At 43.4% G+C, this 19,527-nt stretch overlaps 1 protein-coding gene across 3 annotated transcripts in view; it reads left to right on the top strand.

Moving 5' to 3' along the window:
* Positions 1-302: 302 nt before the first annotated feature.
* Positions 303-19,527, top strand: part of LOC115157587 (netrin-G1-like) — a 145,269-nt gene continuing 126,044 nt past the window's right edge. For all 3 annotated transcript variants that reach the window (XM_029705969.1, XM_029705970.1, XM_029705971.1), the window contains exon 1: positions 303-682. In XM_029705969.1, coding sequence (XP_029561829.1) covers positions 419-682 — 264 coding nt within the window. In that variant the 5' untranslated portion in view covers positions 303-418. The remainder of the gene's footprint in view (positions 683-19,527) is intronic.

Below are 19,527 nucleotides of genomic sequence, written 5' to 3'. Positions count from 1 at the left end.
AGTCCATCTTCTCTCTGTCCATCTTCTCTCTGTCCATCTTCTCTCTGTCCATTTTTTTGTTTCCATCTTCTCTCAGTCCATCTTCTCTCTGTCCATCTTCTCTCTGTCCATCTTCTCTCTGTCCATTTCTTTGTTTCCATCTTCTCTCAGTCCATCTTCTCTTTCTGTCCATCTTTTTTCTTTCCATCTTCTTTCTGTCCATCTTCTCTCTGTCCATCTTCTTTCTGTCCATCTTCTTTCAGTCCATCTTCTCTTTCTGTCCATCTTTTTTCTTTCCATCTTCTTTCTGTCCATCTTCTCTCTGTCCATCTTCTTTCTGTCCATCTTCTTTCAGTCCATCTTCTCTTTGTGTGAGTACAAAGGGACAGTAAAAACCTGCCACTTTGTCACGATAGGACGGACAAAGGAGAAACCTGCGATGCGTTGTCCGGAGATTTTGACACTGCAGGCGGTGTGTGTGTGTGTAAGTGTGTGCGTGAGTGTGTGTGTGGCCATGCAGCAATACCCAGCTGCTTGGTCCCACTATGACGTGTGTAAGAGTCGGATCTACACAGAGGAAGGGTTAACGTGGGACTACATGGCCTGTCAACCAGAAGCTACAGTCATGACCAAGTACCTGACCGTCAGCCTGGACCCGCCCAATATCACCTGTGGAGACCCACCTGAGACATACTGCACACTGGTGAGTACTGTGATGGTGAAAGATACACACACACACACGCAGGCACACGCAGGCACACGCACACACACACACACACACACGTACGCGCACGCGCACGCTCACACGCACACGCACACACACACGCACACACACACGCACGCTCACATGCACAAGCACACACACACGCGCACACACACACAGAAACTTGTATGGACACACTGGGGCGGCAGGTAGCCTAGTGGTTAGAGCGTTGGACTAGTAACTGAAAGGTTGCTGGATCGAATGTAAAAATCTGTCGTTCTGCCCCTGAACAAGACAGTTAACCCACTGTTCCTAGGCTGTCATTGTAAATAAGAATTTGTTCTTAATGTTCTTAACTGACTGCATGCACATGCACACACAGTTGGCTGTGATGGTGATGAATGAGAAGGTAGGTTCCAAACCATGTACTGTGCTGAGTCTCTGACTGGACTGGAATTGACCTGCACTATACTGTACTGGACTGGACTGGAATGGACTTAGTGGACTGGACTAGGCAACAAGAAGAATGGACTTGTACACCTACACAATGGGATGTATGCATACATACATACTGCTGTGTGTGCTTGCATGCGTGTGGAGGGGTGACATTGGGATAGTGTTGTTCTTGGAATAGATTCCCATCCTGCTCTTGTTGTTTGACGCCTGTATAGTACAGTGAGCAGGAAGTTTCCCCGCTGTGTACGGTGATATCATGAGTAGATGGAGATCTTTGATTAGAATGAGGATCTGCACAGTCTTGTCGTTAAAATAAAAGCGGCTCCTGAAAGCTCTTTTCCTTCTCAAACTCCAGATGGCACAGAGACATTTAGTAGCTCGGCAAGATGAAAGAGAGAGAAGAGCGTCGCCGAGTAGGAGGGTATGTGTGTGTGTGTGTGTGTGTGTGTGTGTATGCATGCAAGATATTCTCTTTTTATCGGTTGACATGCTTAGCGGGCACACAGTCCTGACTGGTACTCCTGGCCTTAGTCTCAGAAGCCTCCCACAGTTACTATGGCAATGTGGGGAGCATGTTCTGTAGATGAGCTCGTGCCCAGCCAATCACAAGGCCCCATGCTGCATGCTCGGGACAAAGGAACTGATTCCCTACCGCCAGACTTCCAGAATTTCATCATGACTAGATGGATAGGAGAGCAGACTTGGTCTCTGCCCCTCTGTCCTTGTGTTACCAATAGCATTATGTCTGTCTGACTGTCTGTCTGTTTGAGGACAATGGTGTTGGCTCATTCAAGCGGCTTGCTGATCAGTTTATCAACACAGTTCTGAAAGTTTTTTTTATAATGCAGTAGTCATTACACGCAGTAACAGCACAAGGTAATGTCTATCATGTTACAAAAAAAACACTTTTTTCCTTTTTTGTGATTCATCTGTGATTCCTGTGTGATTCATCTGTGATTCCTGTGTGATTCCTGTGTGATTCATCTGTGATTCCTGTGTGATACCTCTGTGATTCATCTGTGATTCCTGTGTGATTCCTGTGTGATTCATCTGTGATTCCTGTGTGATACCTCTGTGATTCATCTGTGATTCCTGTGTGATGCCTCTGTGATTCATCTGTGATTCCTGTGTGATTCATTTGTGATTCATCTGTGATTCCTGTGTGATTCATCTGTGATTCATCTGTGATTCCTGTGTGATACCTCTGTGATTCATCTGTGATTCCTGTGTGATTCATCTGTGATTCCTTTGTGATTCCTTTGTGATACCTCTGTGATTCATCTGTGATTCCTGTGTGATTCATCTGTGATTCCTGTGTGATACCTCTGTGATTCCTTTGTGATTCCTATGTAATTATTCTGTTATTCCTCTAGGATTCCTCTGGGATTCTCGTATGATTTTCAGCGTCCCTTTGCTTCCAGTTTAATCCTTATCCTTACTTTCCCATATATTGGTTGGAGAACTACTTCTGCCAAAGATACAATGTGCCACATAGGAGTGTGAGGTAGTGCGTGTGGAACAGGACAGGACAGGTCATAACATTACAGGACAGGACAGAGACAGATACACAGGACAGAGACAGGACAGATACACAGGACAGGACAGAGACAGGACAGATACATAGGACAGGACAGATACACAAGACATATACACAGGACAGATACACAGGACAGGACAGAGACAGGACAGATACACAGGACAGATACACAGGACAGATACACAGGACAGGACAGATACACAAGACATATACACAGGACAGGACAGACAGGACAGATACACAGGACAGGACAGAGACAGGACAGATACACAGGACAGACAGGACAGATACACAGGACAGGACAGACTGGACAGATACACAGGACAGGACAGAGACAGAGACAGGACAGATACACAAGACAGGACAGATACACAGGACAGGTCATGACATTACAGGACAGGACAGAGACAGGACAGATACACAGGACAGAGACATGACAGATACACAGGACAGGACAGAGACAGGACAGATAGACAGGACAGATTATGACATTACAGGACAGGACAGAGACAGGACAGATACACAGGACAGAGACATGACAGATACACAGGACAGGACAGAGACAGAGACAGGACAGATACACAAGACAGGACAGATACACAGGACAGGTCATGACATTACAGGACAGGACAGAGACAGGACAGATATACAGGACAGAGACATGACAGATACACAGGACAGGACAGAGACAGGACAGATGAACAGGACAGGTTATGACATTACAGGACAGGACAGATACAAAGGACATGACAGTACAGGGCAGGAGAGAGACACAGAACAGAACAGGACAGGTAGACAGGACAAAACAGAGAGACAGGAAAGAGAGACAGGACAGAACAGGGCAGGAGAGAGACACAGAACAGAACAGGACAGGTAAACAGGACAAAACAGAGAGACAGGAAAGAGAGACAGGACAGAACAGGACAGGTAGACAGGACAAAACAGAGAGACAGGAAAGAGAGACAGGGCAGAACAGGACAGGTAGACAGGACAAAACAGAGAGACAGGAAAGAGAGACAGGACAGAACAGGACAGGTAGACAGGACAAAACAGAGAGACAGGAAAGAGAGACAGGACAGAACAGGACAGGTAGACAGAACAAAACAGAGAGACAGGAAAGAGAGACAGGACAGAACAGGGCAGGTAGACAGGACAAAACAGAGAGACAGGAAAGAGAGACAGGACAGAGAGACAGGACAGGACAGAGACACAGGACAGGAAGGAGAGACAGGACAGGACAGAGAGACAGGACAGAGACAGAAGAGGACAGGAAATGAGTGCAAGGAAGTACAGAACAGTACAGGACAGACAGGACAGAGACAGGACAGTACAGGACAGGACAGAGAGACAGGACAGGACAGAGAGATCAGACAGGACAGTACAGGAGAACAGGACAGTACAGATAGACAGGACAGGAAGACAGGACAGTACAGGACAAAGAGACAGGACAGCGAGACAGGACAGGACAAAGAGACAGGACAGTACTGGACAGAGAGACAGGATAGTACAGTACAGGAGAACAGGACATGACAGTACAATACATGACAGAGAGACAGGACAGGACAGTACAGGACAGAGACAGGACAGGTTAAGACAGGAGAACAGTAAAGTACAGGACAGAAAGACAGGACAGTACAGGACAGAGATACAGGACAGGACAGTACAGGAGGACAGGACAGAGAGACAGGACAGGGAGACAGGACAGGTTAGGACAAAGAGACAGGACAGAGAGACAGGACAGGACAGAGGTACAGTACAGATAGACAGGACAGGGAGACAGGACAGGTTAGGACAAAGAGACAGGACACCGATACAAAGATGAGTCCTCTATCTGTCTCTATGGCCTGTTGTTCACATGCGTATCTGCCCTCTCATTGGCTAGAATGGTCCCGCCTGATCTCGCCTCCTCCCTCCTTCCTTCCATCTTTGAGGACATGTATTTATATGTATTTATATGTATAATTTTTTTTTTTATCTGCCTCAATGCCCCCCTATGGCCTTGGGCCCCAGGGCTTCAGCCCCTGTAGGTTTATGCATTAATCAGGCCCTGGATTTGCACTATGCAACTTTTGCAAGACCACATTTTTCACTTGCTGTCGCAAAAACAATGATTTATAGGCAACTTAAACTTCTTCAATTCAACCATTATTGGGTTAAAATAAACATATACAGTACATTTGTGAACAGCCATCCACAACCAGCACAATCAATAAGGTGCAAAAAGCTAAATGAGAGAGCAGCAGTATGATTCACATCAATACGCTATGTAACAAAATGCATGAAATTAAATTAAATGTATGCATTCACTACTGTAAGTCGCTCTGGATAAGAGCGTCTGCTAAATGACTAAAATGTAAATGTAAATGTAGATATCAATAATAAGTGGAATCCATATTGCCCGTAGGCTACACCCCAGCTGCCATCCTTACCTCCAAGCGTTTATTTGTTAAGGCTAGAACGCACATGCAAAGACCAGAGTATGCCCTTTTGCAATTTAACGCAACAATTTTTGTGACAAAACTATTGTTAGAGTTGAAAATGTGACGGAAACACATTGAAGTTTAGATTTTTATTCGGTACATTAACTTTTGTGCACCTTTGCAGCAAGTCAATTTGGTAAAACACCCACTGGTGGGAAAATACGCATATTTTCTTTTGCGGATTTTAGAATATTCACATGAAAATCTGTCGCAAATTGGATGGAAACCCAGCTATTGAGAAAACAGAAAAGTGCCAAAGTTTTTTTTACCAAACATCGTTTTTGAATTTAATAATCTAATTTCTCTAAAGTATCTGTAATCTGATTACAATATTTCTGCTGGTAATGTAGCGGATTACAGTTACATTTTTTTTATTTTTATAATCCATTACATGTAACAAAGGTTGTTACATTGTAACTAGATAGTAGTTATTAAGGTTATACCCTATTGGGTTTCAATTTACATTAAGTTGCTTGCTCCTGTGTAGGTATATGACAATTACAAGTATATCCTATGTAACTACATTGTTTTTACATTTCACTTGATTCAAATGTCCAAAAAAAAAAGAAATATGGTAGGATTTTTTGAGTATATAAAATGAATTATGTGAGAAATGTCAGTGGAAAAGCTTATGCGCAAATATTTATATAATAAACATTATAACGATCGATGTAAACTTGGAGTCACGCGATTACATGTCATGTGATCATTCCACTCGTCAGGAAAGCGTGCAGTTTATTAGCCCACAAATGAAATAGGTGGCGGCAGCGTAGCCTAGTGGTTAGAGCATTGGACTAGTAACCGAAAGGTTTCAAGATCTGAATCCCCGAGCTGACAATGTAAAAATCTGTCGTTCTGCCCCCTGAACAAGGCAGTTAACCCACTGTTCCTAGGCCGTCATTGAAAATAAGAATTTGTTCTTAACTGGCTTGCCTAGTTAAATAAAAAGGTGATTATGAACTTCCCATGGTGGGGAAAATGCAAGCATGATGTGAGCTTGTTTGCTCTTTTCCAATATATATATCCAGGGTCTTATTCTGGTAACATGATCGTGGATGCTTGGCTGCCAAATACGAATGATCTGGCTCTTGTGTCCGTAATAATCTCAGCATGTAGGCTATACGTTCTCTCTAGCCAGCAGCCACGCCGGTACAGTACGCTGATGGCTCGGACGCAGGTGCCTTTAACAGAGTTAGCACACTCGCTATATTACGCACTTTTTGAGGGGTGAGAAAACCATCAGTAGAGTTGAAAATGACATGGAAACCCACTCAACTTGTATTTGTTATTCGTTACATGGGAATTTAACCGCAAAAGGTTTTTTTTTTAAATATATTGATCTACGTTATCACGCATAGTCTTTAATCTGTCACAAAGTCAATTGGATGGAAACACTGGTGTGTTTTAATGCAGATTTCAGAATATTCACACGAAAAATCGCTCGCCAATTGGATGGAAACCTAGCTTGTGACAGGGTGTGCCTTGTTCAATTGTTGTGACCCGCTCCGAGCGTATTTATCAACATCACATGTGGATTGGGTGGCGGCAACAGTGTAGTTTTGAGTCGAGTTATTATTAACATGGTAATTCGCTGGTGACTTTCAAAGGGTGTAATTACAAAATGTTAGGTGCGTAGCGGAAAAAAACAAGAAAATGTGTAATAACATCAGTAATTACTCGCGTGAAATAACCTTCAGTTACACAGTCCCTGTTCCAATTGTGTAATAACTGATAGCCCTACAACCCTACTACCATGTGTTTACATCATAATACCATGGTAACTACTATAGTTATTACTGTTTAGTTATAGTAATACCTCTAACTACTGTAGTTATTACTGTTTAGTTATAGTAATACCTCTAACTACTGTAGTTTTTACTGTTTAGTTACACAGGTATTACTATGTAACTACTATAGTTATTACTGTTTAGTTACATAGTAATACCTATGTACATAGTAATACATATGTAACTACTGTAGTTATTACTGTTTAGTTATAGTAATACCTCTAACTACTGTAGTTATTACTGTTTAGTTACACAGTAATATCTATGTAACTACTGTAGTTATTACTGTTTAGTTACAGTAATACCTATATAACTACTGTAGTTATTACTGTTTAGTTACACAGTAATATCTATATAACTACTGTAGTTATTACGGTTTAGTTATAGTAATACCTATATAACTACTGTAGTTATTACTGTTTAGTTACAGTAATACCTCTAACTACTGTAGTTATTAGTGTTTAGTTATAGTAATACCTCTAACTACTGTAGTTATTACTGTTTAGTTACACAGTAATACCTCTAACTACTGTAGTTATTACTGTTTAGTTACACAGTAATACCTATATAACTACTGTAGTTATTACTGTTTAGTTATAGTAATACCTCTAACTACTGGAAGTTATTACTGTTTAGTTACAGTAATACCTATATAACTACTGGAGTTTTTACTGTTTAGTTATAGTAATACCTCTTACTACTGTAGTTTTTACTGTTTAGTTATAGTAATACATCTAACTACTATAGTTATTACTGTTTAGTTACATAGTAATACCTATGTACATAGTAATACATAGTAATACATAGTAATACCTATGTAACTACTGTAGTTATTACTGTTTAGTTACATAGTGATACCTATGTACATAGTAATACATAGTAATACCTATGTACATAGTAATACATAGTAATACCTATGTACATAGTAATACATAGTAATACCTATGTAACTACTGTAGTTATTACTGTTTAGTTACATAGTGATACCTATGTACATAGTAATACATAGTAATACCTATGTACATAGTAATACATAGTAATACCTATGTAACTACTGTAGTTATTACTGTTTAGTTACACAGTAATACCTCTAACTACTTTAGTTATTACTGTTTAGTTACACAGTAATACCTCTAACTACTGTAGTTATTACTGTTTAGTTACACAGTAATACCTCTAACTACTGTAGTTATTACTGTTTAGTTACATAGTAATACCTATGTACATAGTAATACACAGTAATACCTCTAACTACTGTAGTTATTACTGTTTAGTTACACAGTAATACCTCTAACTACTGTAGTTATTACTGTTTAGTTACATAGTAATACCTATGTACATAGTAATACATAGTAATACCTATGTAACTACTGTAGTTTTTACTGTTTAGTTATAGTAATACCTCTAACTACTGTAGTTATTACTGTTTAGTTACATAGTAATACCTATGTACATAGTAATACATAGTAATACATATGTAACTACTGTAGTTATTACTGTTTAGTTACACAGTAATACCTCTAACTACTGTAGTTATTACTGTTTAGTTACACAGTAATACCTCTAACCACTGTAGTTATTACTGTTTAGTTACATATTATTAGGGGAACTTAATGTAAGTGTTACTTAGTTTAATTAAATAAACCAAATGATCCACTTAGAACTGTTTGAATAATGAAGAGTAGAGGGAATCATTAGACAGATAAAAAACACTCACACACACTCACACACGCACACCAGCCCCTGGGCCTAGTAAACTAGGACTATTAATGCTGCAGGACGAGTCTTAAAAAAACACTCAGTTTAAACTCTCTAAATGACATTAATGAATATCTTGCACAGAACCAGCCATAATTGGTTGAGGTGGATTTAATGGTGGGTTTCAACAGCTACATGTTATTACAGGCAATTGCTTAATTTGATTAATCAGGGTTCCCCAACTGGCGGTCCGCGTGCCAAATCTGGCCCGCCAACAATAATATTTGGCCACCCAAAAGCCCCCAAAATGTATTATGAATATAATAATAAAAAATGATCGGACACGAGATTTTAAAAAAAACTCCGAAATGTAATGTTCCACGAAGGAAGTTACACTACCTAAATAATGCAAAAATTACATTTCAATTTCATTCGTGAGGAGGGAGAATGCAGGAGACAGTCAACTAATAAAGCAGGCAGCGGACCATTTCGTGTGGTGCTCAAACGTAAAGCTACAACCACAGCGAAATAAATAGGTGAACAGCTACCTGGTGCAGAAAATATAGCTCACTTGTTATGCAAGTGTTGCACAGCGACAGATGGAGAAAACCTACACCAGTCGATGCATTTATTTAAACAATAATCTTCATTTTAATTTGACTTTACAAACAACAAGAGGGCTTCATTGGAATGTATTTATTTCCCGAGCCTAGGCCTATATGAAATAACTAAACTGGCTGAGGTAGGCTATGAGATTTACCAGCATCTTTCACCATCCAAAAAATATATGGCCTAATAGAAGTGCGATTTTATTTTTTTTGTATTTTTTTTACAATTGCAACTGGCCAAAAACTAACTATCCTTGGACAAGCACTCACAATAATGTTAGTATTTACTAAATACAGTCATATAGGCAACTATACCCATTCAATGGGAAAAGTTGCATTTCCCCTCGGACACAATCTTGTGGATTTTGCGTGAGATGCATGTGATTTTGATGCGTAGGCAGTCCTTGATTTACTTATGTGAAAGCCAGTTCCTGTCGTGAGTGTGTTCTGCGTTCATAGAGGAAAAGGCGGACTCGTAGGTGTTAGTTGATCCAAACATTGTTGTCAAGTGAAGTTTCTTTATTGGCTGTATTCCTCTGAGCATGTCACCCAAAACGCACACAAGGACTACTGAGCGCATCCCTGATTTCGCTCTATCTGCTCCTGTTTGAATTCCGGCTACATCCAGCGAGGGTATCGTTTTCTTAGCAAGGGAGGAGTGTGAGAGGATCACGTACAAACACAATTATATCATTGGGCATGCTGTAGTCTTCAAAACTGCTGGGTAAATTGTCCCTCAGCTGCTTGATGAAATCTTCCATGCTGCGGCCTGGTCCCTCAGCCTTTTCGTTTCTTCAGTGTGCTGAAGTACAGTAGCCTTCCCGGATGACAAGTCCAAATCGAACAACTCAAGCTTTCTAGTAAAAGGCTTCACGTTTTTTTTCTCCACCATGTACACGACTGTTTTCCCTCTTCCATGTAACTGGAGATTTAACCCGTTTAAGTGACAGAATACGTCTGTCCCCAAAAAATCTGTACGTGCAGCTTGCAGTTAACGCTTCGATGTTTCTGTGTTGGGCCTCTTGTCTGGTGATCGAAGGCCACTTTGAAAGTTTCATGCTTAGATTCATAATTACGTCTGAGATCGAATTCCTTGCAAACAGCGACATTTTCATTACATATAAGACACACACTGGCTTGGCGTTGTGGACAATATGAACGCATATCTCACTCTACGTTCTAACCCTGAAACTTCGATTTTCATTATCCACCTTTTGATACTGTATGAGAGCGACATTTTGTCTTGCCTAACAAGTTAATTGTTCTGAACGAATGTTGACGTTAAAACAAATTGTGTAGCCTACAGTATGCTACGTAGACCTGTTTTCTCCAACAATCAACGCACAGAGAAATAGATAACTAAATAATAATTGAAGAGAGGCATGGTGATTTTATGAGCGTAATCACTGAATTTATTATGTACTAATCAGATGTGTTAAAAATGTTGTTAAATCTGTAGTGTAGGTCAATTAATTGTGCTAATACCATATACTAATTATGTTCTGTCCCGCCGACTATTAGCGCAGAAGAAATTTGTCACAATGCCAAACCTAGTTGATGAACCCTGATCTAAATAGTGCACTACTTTTTACAAAGGCCATAGGGATGCAACGCAAGTCACATAGCATCTCTAGCGAGGCTGATGCACAAATAGCGACTAATTCTGCTGCAGTCTGTAGGCTTTGACTCTGTAGATTACAGTAATTCTTCTGAACTCGTTTCTGCTCTCGGAGAAAGGCGAGAAAGACAGTTCATCATGTGATGTCTGGAAGAGCTTAGGATGGGAGGGAAAGATCATGTCCATCTCTCTCTCTGTTTCTCTCTCTCTCTCTCTCTCTCTCTCTCTGTTTCTCTCTCTCTCCCATCACTCCTTTTCCTCCTCTCCCCTACACCTCTCTCTCTCTCTGTTTCTCTCTGCTTCTCTCTCTCTCGGCCATCACTCCTTTTCCTCCTCTCCCCTACACCTCTCTCTCGCTCTCTCTCCTGTTTCTCTCTCTCTCTCTCTCCCATCACTCCTTTTCCTCCTCTCCCCTACACCTCTCTCTCTCTGCTTCTCTCTCTCCCTCCCATCACTCCTTTTCCTCCTCTCCCCTACACCTCTCTCTCTCTTTGTTTCTCTCTCTCTCTCCCCATCACTCCTTTTCCTCCTCTCCCCTATACCTCTCTCTCTCCCCCTCCTTCCACTCTCCTCTCTCTCTCTCTCTCTCTCTCTCTCCTCTCCTCTCTCTCTCTCTCATCCATATATTTATTTGGAGACAGCCACAGTGTTTAGCTCCCCCATCACCCCGTAACCTTGACTTTATTCTGAACTGCCCCGTCACATCATCCCCGCACCGCTGCACACAGACATGCATGCCCGCACACACACACACACACACACACACACACTGCCCCTTCCCACCACATCATCACCGCTCCACTTCACAGTGAGACGCTGAGATGACATGCAACATGTCCCCAGAGTCCCCAAGAGGAGGGAGGAGGGAGATGAGGAGGTGGAGGAGGGAGATGAGGAGGGGGAGGAGGGGGAGAGGGAGGAGGGAGATGAGGAGGTGGAGGAGGGAGATGAGGAGGGGGAGGAGGGAGAGGACGAGGGGGAGGGAGGAGGAAGAGGAGGGAGATGAGGAGGGGGACAAGGGGGAGGGAGGAGGGAGAGGACGGAGATGAGGAGGGGGACGAGGGGGAGATGAGGAGGGGGACGAGGGGGAGGGGAGAGGAGGGAGATGACGAGGGGGACGAGGGGGAGGGAGGAGGGAGAGGAGGGGGACGATTGGGAGGGAGAGGAGGGAGATGAGAAGGGGGACGAGGGGGAGGGAGGAGGGCGAGGGGGAGAGGGAGGAGGGGGACGAGGGGGAGGGGGACGAGGGGGAGGGAGGAGGGCGAGGGGGAGGAGGGGGACGAGGGGAGGGGGAGAGGGAGGAGGGAGATGAGGAGGGAGAGGAGGAGGGGGGCGAGGGGGAGGGAGAGGAGGGAGATGAGGAGGGGGACGAGGGGATAGGGGGGGTGGGACGAGGGGGAGAGGAGGGAGATGAGGAGGGGGAGGAGGGAGATGAGGAGGGGGGTGAGGTGGAGAGGGAGGATGGAGAGGAGGGAAATGAGGAGGGGGAGGGGGAGAGGAGGGAGAGGAGGAGGGGGACGAGGGGGAGAGGGAGCAGGGAGATGAGGAGGGGGAGGAGGGAGATGAGGAGGGGGACGAGGGGGAGATGAGGAGGGGGAGGAGGGAGATGAGGAGGGGGACGAGGGGGAGGGGGAGAGGGAGAGGAGGGAGATGAGGAGGGAGATGAGGAGGAGGGAGAGGAGGGAGATGAGGAGGGGGACGAGGAGGAGGGGTGGAGGGAGGAGGAAGAGGAGGGAGATGAGGAGGGGGACGAGGAGGAGGAAGAGGAGGGAGATGAGGAGGGGGACGAGGAGGAGGGAGAGGAGGGAGATGAGGAGGGGTACGAGGGGGAGGGAGGAGGGAGAGGAGGGAGATGAGGAGGAGGAGTCATCATCATGTATTCTCTCACTCTGCTGCTACTCCTTTTTACCTCATCGTTTTCCCCCCTTTTAAATGTTCTGGTCCCTTGTTTTTTGTAAAGCAACTGATGTATATTATTCCTGCACAGCGTTTGAACTGGGACGATTTTACCATTCCCTGTATAGGGCCTCATGGTTTGGGAGATGGAGACGTGCGTGTGTGTGTCTGCATGTGTGTGTCGGTGGGTGTGTGTGAGTGTTCTCACTTTGCGGTCTTCTTTTCCAGGACAGATTTGGGGCGGATGAACCCTCTTGCTTCACTTCTTCCTCTCTGGCTCACAGCCTCCATCATCTCCACTACTTTTTTCCCCATTGTTTTATCTCAAGCTCCATATCCATTTCACCACCATCTTCTCACTCGCTTCTTAATCGTCGTCCTCCTCATCGATCCAGTGTCCTCGTCTGTCTCCACCATGCAAAAACGCTATTTACCCGTTGAAAATGTGCCGCAGCGCGCTGTTTTCACTGCCTTTCTCTGTTGTTTTGAGATGAGCTGAAGCATGAAGAGATAAATAATCTACAATGCTGAACATAATCAATATTATGTTGTTTTTGGAGTGATATTTTGGCCACGTTCATCTGGCTAGCATGAGGGACAAGAAGTGTAGCAAAACCACAATGAAGTTTGTTTTGAGAAATGTCAGCTAACCTTGTAAGCTACCTAGGTATAAAGCTATTAGCTAGTTCAATTTCTCTCACGATTATAAAGCAAATAAAATGTTAATAAAAACAGCATATTATTGATTTAGAAGGCTATCAGGTTTAGCATAGTCACTAGCTTATCCAGCGTCAGTATATACATAGAGCAACCATTTACTGTCAACCTAACGGAACCAACTGGAATCATTTTGGAAGCAACATTGCTAAAATTAATGAAATAAAATGAACCTCATATGATACCTGTAATGCTCATCTCCTGTAGCCTAAATGTCATCTCCTTACTTTCATACTGTACAAACATTAGAAGGTGTCACGGCTGTCTAGGACCAGTGGAGATGTGGAATCAGGAGCAGGAGACAGAGGGCCGGAGCAACTGTGTTTTAATAATAATAATAGCAAACGCAATAGCCGTAGGGCACAGGGCGCGTGGCGAAGTCCTCCAGGGGAAACACACGTTCCCAAAATAAGCGCACTGAAAAAACACGCACGGGGCCCAGCCCGGCAATATAATGGACGATAAACAATCCCGCACGAGAACCCCAACTGAAAATACACACTAAATAACCCCCCACTAATGACAAACACAAAACAGGTGTGGGATAGACAGACAAAACCAAAAGACACAGAAACAACGATCGGTGGCAGCTAATAGGCCGGCGACGACGACCGCCGAGCGCCGCCCGACCGAGGAGGGGCGCCACCTTCGTTAGATACTGTGACAGAAGGGTTCGATTTGCACTAAACAATGTTTTATGTCAGCACCTAATAGACATGTACAAAATCTGGTATATGGTTTGCCTCATATACATTGTCTACTGGCTTCATTTTAAATTGAGAACATATAGCTCAACATGTAAACAATGTGTGAGTTTTAGCTATTCTCTGCTTCAGATCACAGATGCCCATAAAGCTAGTAATGACATCATACTGTCGGCCTATGGCTGCATTGGTGATGCGTGTCATATTATAAGCTGCAAAATGGATTCACATGGCTGATATACTGAGACCGAGTGACAATCAAATTAAAACAGATTGGAGATCTTACAACTGGACACAAAGGAAATGTTCATTTGAGAAAACAACACAGGAACACAGACACATGACAGACAGATTCCCTTCCTCTCTTTATTGCAGGATTGTGATATGTGATTAATCAACATTGACACTAGTTCATTTAGAATAATACTTTAACAATTAAAGCAATTTTAAAATGACTTCACTTCAAAGATTTAACACTTTATTTAAACATTTGGAAGTGATAAACTAACTTGTATTTAAAGACGAGACATCTTAGTCTAAACAACAATATATCACTGAGTAGCAACAAGTAGGCTATTATTACCAAATAATAATTTCAGTGGAACAAGAATAACTCCATACCAGTGTTGGCCAACGTTGCTCCACTGATCCCTGATCTACTGGGGGAGCAGATTTCTATTCCAGACCAGCAATAGATCTACTAGGTGGAGCAGACTTCTATTCCAGACCAGTAATAGATCTACTGGGGGGAGCAGACTTCTATTCCAGACCAGCAATATATCTACTGGGGGGAGCAGACTTCTATTCCAGACCAGTAATAGATCTACTGGGTGTGCAGGGTTCTGTTCCAGCCCAGCAATAGATCTACTAGGTGGAGCAGACTTCTATTCCAGACCAGTAATAGATCTACTGGGGGAGCAGACTTCTATTCCAGACCAGTAATAGATCTACTGGGGGGGCAAACTTCTATTCCAGACCAGTAATAGATCTACTGGGGGAGCAGACTTCTATTCCAGACCAGCAATAGATCTACTGGGGGGGGGGGAGCAGACTTCTATTCCAGACCAGTAATAGATCTACTGGGGGAGCAGACTTCTATTCCAGACCAGCAATAGATCTACTGGGGGAGCAGACTTCTATTCCAGACCAGTAATATATCTACTGGGGGAAGAGACTTCTATTCCAGACCAGCAATAGATCTACTGGGGGAGCAGACTTCTATTCCAGACCAGTAATAGATCTACTGGGGGAGCAGACTTCTATTCCAGACCAGTAATAGATCTACTGGGGGGAGCAGGCTTCTATTCCAGACCAGTAATAGATCTACTGGGGGAGCAGACTTCTATTCCAGACCAGTAATAGATCTACTGGGGGAGCAGACTTCTATTCCAGACCAGTAATAGATCTACTGGGGGAGCAGACTTCTATTCCAGACCAGTAATAGATCTACTGGGGGGGGGGGCAGACTTCTATTCCAGACCAGTAATATATCTACTGGGGGAGCAGACTTCTATTCCAGACCAGTAATAGATCTACTGGGGGAAGAGACTTCTATTCCAGACCAGTAATAGATCTACTGGGGGAAGAGACTTCTATTCCAGACCAGCAATAGATCTACTGGGTGTGCAGGGTTCTGTTCCAGCCTAGCAATAGCACACTAGATTATCAACTCACTAGATTTGTTGAGTTGAATCAGGTGTGTTATTGCAGGGCTGGAACAGAACCCTGCACACCCAGCAGACCTCCAGCAGGGTTGGTCTGCTCCAATTGTAATAGGTTTATACATTGTGTGTGCTGTTTAACTGTATTTTTGTATACAACATTTGTATACACCATAACCCTAACACAGGTAGGCCTACACATATAACCCATGGGATATAGGATAAAGTGTTAGTCTCTTGTGACATTCATTGGGACCTCTCTTTTCATCTACAAACAGGCTTTTAAAGCTTTCCATATCTGAGGACAGAAAACATCACAAAGAAACAGGCTTCATTATTCTAAAATTAGACAGCACTGAATAATATTTAGCTATTATCTCTCGGTCTTCAAAGTTTCCCCTCTAGGGACTGGAACTGGGGAATATCTTCCTAATGTTCTCCCTCAATGTGACCTGCCCTGTCCACTGGTCTACACTGTCCCTTTACTGACAGCTGGAGCTGCAATGTCACCCTCTTCTCTGGCTGTTATCTACAAATGCATTTGGAGACGGTGTTATTCATTTACAATGATTACATCAAGATTGCTAGCTAATAGGAAGTTAGCTAGCTGGTGATTACATCAAGAGAGCTAGCTGATAGGAAGTTAGCTAGCTGGTGATTACATTAAGAGAGCTAGCTGATAGGAAGTTAGCTAGCTGGTGATTACATTAAGAGAGCTAGCTGATAGGAAGTTAGCTAGCTGATAATTTCATCAAGAGAGCTAGTTGATAGGAAGTTAGCTAGCTGATAATTACATCAAGAGAGCTAGTTGATAGGAAGTTAGCTAGCTGATAATTACATCAAGAGAGCTAGTTGATAGGAAGTTAGCTAGCTGATAATTACATCGAGAGCTAGTTGATAGGAAGTTAGCTAGCTGATGATTACATCAAGAGAGCTAGTTAATAGGAAGTTAGCTAGCGAATGCCATTTAATTCACTTAGCTAAATAGTGCACGAAGTTAGCTAGCTAACAGCTCAGTTGAGTTAGTGGCCTACTGTAGCTAGAATCTGAGTTCTGAGCCTGTCAAGGACATCCAACCCTGACAATATGTGTATCATACTAGGAGTGTGACTAAACACAGAGACTCAACAAGATGCTCGTATCCTCTTTGTGTCTCTCTGCTCTGAATCAGATCCTTCCTTCCTAGTGGATGGTCTAGATGATGTCACTGGCCTTCAACTCAGGGAGAATGTCTGTCTGACACATCTGTATTGTTTCTCATTTTAGGTCTGGGGGATTATTCCTAATGGGATTAACATGACAAGCATTTGAACTGCAGCTCTCATCTTTTACACGGGCAAATGAACAGGAAAAAAATATCTCTTTCTCTCTGTCTATCGTTCTCACCCACTCTCTTCTTTGCTTCTCTCTCTGTCTCTTGCTCTCTTTCCTCTCTCTCTCTCTCTCTCTCTTTCTCTGTGGGAGCTCTTTGTAAGTATGGTAACCCCAGGCTGCTCAGTGAAAACAGCAAAGCATCAGACTCTAGTCCACTGACTCTTTTAAAAAAAGGCTGTCCTCAGAACAGCATAAAGGATAAATAGCAGGCCTTCATTTTTTTTAATTGCTTTTCTTGAGTGAAAGGAGGGAAACTTGTCAAAACCAGACTACAACCAAACCCAGCTCTAATCAGCCTTCTATGAGGAGAGAATCTAAGGATGAATCCCAAATGGTACCCTATTCCCTATGTAGTGCACTACTTTAGACCAGAACCCTATGGGACCCTTTTCCCTATGTAGTGCACTACTTTAGACCAGAGCCCTATGGTACCTGGTCAAAGCAGTGCACTATATAGTAAATAGGGTGCCACAGGGCTCTGGTCAAAAGTAGTGCACTATATAGGGAATAGAGTATAATTTGGGACAGAGGCTAGAGCTGTTGATTGAATCCTGGAGTTTTCAGCCTTCGGAACTCCCCTTCATACACAAATGTACGCCATCACCAGCATCATCACCACCACCATCAGCAGCACCACTACCACCATCACTACCACCACCACCACTACCACCACCACCACCCCCACCATCACTACCACCATCACTACCACCACCACCACTACCACCACCACCACCACCACTACCACCATCACTACCACCATCACTACAACTACCACCACCACTACCACCATCACTACTACCACCACCACTACCACCATCACTACCACCACCACCACTACCATCCCCACCACCACTTCCACCATCACTACCACCCCCACCACCACTACCACCATCACTACCACCACTACCACCATCACTACCACCATCACTACCACCATCACTACCACTACCATCACCACTACCACCACCACTACCACCACCACCACTACCACCATCACTACCACCATCACTACCACTTCCACCACCACCATCACTACTACCACTACCACCACCACTACCACCATCACCACCACCATCACTACCACTTCCTCCACCACTACCACCATCACTACTACCACCACCACTACCACCATCACTACTACCACCACCATCACTACCACCACCACAACTACCACCATCACTACTACAACCACCACCACCACCACCAGCAACACCATCACCACCTGTACCACCACCACTACCACCATCACTACTGCCACCACCATCACTACTACCACCACCAGCACCAGCACCACCACTACCACCACCACTACCACCATTACCACCACCACCACCAGCAACACCATCACCACCTCTAGCACGATCACCACCACCATCACTACCACCACCACCACCAGCACCACTCCCACCACCACCACGACTACCACTACCACCAGCATCACCACCATCACCACCACTACCACTACAATATTGCTAGTTCGCTGTGCCTGTACGAAAACTCCAGTATACTTTTTAAAATAAGGAGGCAATGTGTTTTCAGCACTTTTTATTTCCATGACTGATCAAAACGTGTTTTCTGATGGCTCCCTTTTGACGCCCTGCAGAATAAATATGATGAGCAATATGTTTGGAACATCGAATCGCAATAAAATCACAGTATCGAATCGCAACACATATCGTATTGGCACCTAAGTACCGTATTGTGAGGTCCCTGGCTTTGTAATAAAGTGGTAAATAAAGTAAATTGTGAGGTCCCAGTCCTTCTAGTAAAGTGGTGTTAAATTTACCCCGGCAAACCGGACCACATGGGATAAATAATTCTCTCTCTCTCAAAAGACCTGTGTTGCCTTGTTTATTAACCTGTCAAAGGTGTTCGACACTGTTAATCATTCTGTTTTGCTGGAGAAATGATGAAGAGTAGGCCTGGGATATACAACTTGTTTATGGTTTCAAAATGATGTTAGCGACAGAACTCAAGCCATCTTAACCCTCCTGCTGTGGATGGCATTCTCACAAACAATCGCAACATTGTTTCAGTAATATATATAACTTTTCTTGCTGCTCTGGTATATAAAGCTTTTTTGAGGCCTCGCTCACAATTCATTCTGTGGCAGCACAATGACCAAATGATGTACTGTATGTGAGGCTCTTGATCATATCTTTGATCATGACACTGGTGAGGAGGAGAGAGTCCTTGTTAAACAAAGTAGTCTGTGATAAAATAGCAGAATATGTTTAATCTGAGTATTTGTTATAGTCAAAATAATACATACATTATGCTTTTTTTAAAATTAGTTGTATGAGCTCAGG

This window comes from Salmo trutta, chromosome 21 (assembly GCF_901001165.1).
Source record: "Salmo trutta chromosome 21, fSalTru1.1, whole genome shotgun sequence".
Lineage (NCBI taxonomy): Eukaryota > Metazoa > Chordata > Actinopteri > Salmoniformes > Salmonidae > Salmo > Salmo trutta.
Note: the sequence above shows the minus strand (reverse complement) of the source record. Positions and strands in the feature narration are given on the sequence as shown.